Here is a 2,727-nt window from a genome sequence, read left to right on the forward strand (position 1 = left end):
TACACATTCAATTATGGAAATACATACACCGAAAAAGAACAGAGTATTTACACTGTTCTTATATGGGTCCGTCTTGAGATTGACAGTTGTCTCTAAACAGCAGTTAATGGGGAGTGTAGGCTAAGTCTGGAAAGACGTCAACTGCCTTCTTGTCATAGACTCTGTGATGAAGAGCATTCAGGCGTGACATGGCACAGGAAATCTTTTCAGTCTTTCTGACTAATTGAAAGTGTACAGAGGAAGTGGGGGTGGAGTAGCCGAACGATGAGACGGGGGTGGGTGGATCATTAAGTATCTAGAGACATTGACGCTACCCCGTAGGCTTCTGTATGATGACTTGGAAAGTTAGCCTACTAGCCTATATATAAGTGTGCGCATCTGACATTTGTAGGCAAGACCTAGTGAGCGCCGTGCGATCTCTCAGTAGGAGCTATAGCTTCCAAAACTTTCAGGTGAGTTTACTAACAAAATGCTTTACTATTTACATTTTTTTATTTTTATAATGAATTTTATTTCACTGATCCACATATTTTACATATAATTAACTAGTTTGCGTTTGTGCACAGTGTCGTCGTTCACCTGAACACTACCATGTTATCTGCTGGTCCAGAGATCCCCACAGGACGGTGTTCCTTTCGGTATCGACGGGGCATGGTTGCATTCGCCGTGTTGCTCTTTCTGTCAGTGACCGTTACAGACGCTCACAGCACGACGGTAGAGCATGATCTTCACATCGTTCATAATGTCGACAACAGAAGTAAGTTTGGAGATGAACATAAATAAGCTATAAGTGCATTTATACTATGTTGCTATTTTTTTTTTTTTTAGCCTATTCAAATGTTTGCCTTCAAAATGTTGCATGTTCATGTTAGTAGCCTGAAACGAAATAGAGGAATCTATGGCAAGTCGTTTTAACAATTAATCGATGCACACTCCAATCTGTATATTTTCATTAGTATTGCAAGGTATCTACAACTGATAATGGTCAAAACTAAATTTAAAATATTCTCTTCTTTCAGCTATAGAATTTAGTAAAATATCGTGAGTTATAATCAAATTGTTACTAGCCAAAATGGAAAACCACTATCCATAATGTAATTTTGAATAAATAAATAAAACATTGTGACTTAATGAAATATCATGTTCATTGGGATAAAAAATGCAATTAACAATTTCTGAAATTGAAAGCCTCAATACAGATTATTTTAAAAGTGACGTAATTGCTCCTTGCAGCAAAGAAAAGACTATTGTGGATGGGAAGAATGTCTGAAATGTTATTTTTGAGTAGGACAAATTGAATTAGAGATATCTGCCATATCTATCAAGTTTAACTATTTCATGTTAAAACTGCTTGCTACAGGAATCTAGTCTCTCCTGATAAATCAACCAGGTTTTGTAGTAGGCTAAACCACAACCACGTGTGTTTTACGACTTAGAAACAGGCTTGGTCTAAAACAAAATGTGGTAAAGATGCAGTCCGTGATTCTGAGTCCATTAAAAGGTTGCTTTGATTTGAGTTCAACAGCTAATCAAATTACACGCCTCACTTCTGTGCTCTTGAAGCAGCCCTGTCATTGGCTTGAATTACTTACGGCTCTATCCAACCACTATGTTTGTTCTCCATGAACAGAGCCTAGACTGTGTAACCTATGAACTGTAAAGTTTTTTAGAGCACATACACAAAGGACAGCTGGAGGACCGTGAGGAGCTAAAACGCTGTACTTCATAAAAAATATTGGATTCAAATCACAGACTGCCCCTTTAAGTGTAATGTTACATTTCCCTTTCACAAGTCTAATATTGAGTGTTATATTTTGTTTGTAGGTCCAGAAATCGACCCGTTTTGGTATGTCGGACGTGGGGTTAGACCCATTGGACGTTTTGGTAAGCGTGTAACAGATAGTGGGAATGTTGGTGGACTAAGGCCAGTGCTGAGTTCCTTGGAGCTTCTGCTCACTGCTCTCAGAGAAAAGGAGGACCTTCGGAGCACCCTAGCTCAAGAAGAATCGGAATGGTTACCCTGACAACACAAAATAGTTCTACCTCCACTTATTTTTTCCCAAACTGAGTTCCCTAATTATGAAGGCCTATTAAGGTCTTTTACTCTGTTCTTGTCCAACGTTTTTTCTTTTCTAGGCTAAATATTTTTATTTGGGGCTTTATATGTTGGCTAGAAGATGAGAAAACAACACTGTTAAATAAATCGATTGTCATATATGTTTTCATGACTACTTTCATCTCACAAGGGTAACAAAGTATCCTTGGCTAGCTTCACCTCCAGTCGACTAGACACATCGACTAGAGGCCATGGTGATTACACTGAACTGAAAAAAAACTAGTGTTGGCTATATGCTATGGTAAATGGATGGCATCAAATCCATCGGATGTTTGCGCATTGAGACAATTGTATAGTGTTGGAGCTATAGAAATAAATGAATGAAAAATGAATTTAATTGAATTGAATATTATAGCAGACCCAGTTGTGGTCATGTAAGGCTATCACCCTTCCAATTCCAAGACACATTGGTCTACTTCACCTAAAACTTATAACCTTAGGTTGTGGGCTGGTATGGTAGCCTATCCTGGAATCTCAGGGCTATTCGATATAAAGTGTCTAGACAGCAAGAGTAACTTTTGGGCATATGTTAAATTCTTAACATTAAATAAAGTACAGCAATTAAAGGCTATATAAATGACCTATTTGAGGTTATTTTATTGACAAAATAA

At 37.8% G+C, this 2,727-nt stretch overlaps 1 protein-coding gene across 1 annotated transcript; it reads left to right on the top strand.

Moving 5' to 3' along the window:
• Positions 1-409: 409 nt before the first annotated feature.
• Positions 410-2,024, top strand: prlh2 (prolactin releasing hormone 2; the record flags this gene model as incomplete). The annotated part of the gene is made up of 3 exons (XM_080854973.1): positions 410-452; positions 567-757; positions 1,825-2,024. Exons 2-3 carry the CDS (start codon positions 592-594, stop codon positions 2,022-2,024), a joined length of 366 nt encoding a protein of 121 aa, XP_080711099.1. The 5' UTR covers positions 410-452; positions 567-591.
• Between the last annotated feature and the right edge of the window lie 703 nt (positions 2,025-2,727).

Source organism: Sprattus sprattus (genome assembly GCF_963457725.1).
Source record: "Sprattus sprattus genome assembly, chromosome: 17".
Taxonomy (NCBI): domain Eukaryota; kingdom Metazoa; phylum Chordata; class Actinopteri; order Clupeiformes; family Clupeidae; genus Sprattus; species Sprattus sprattus.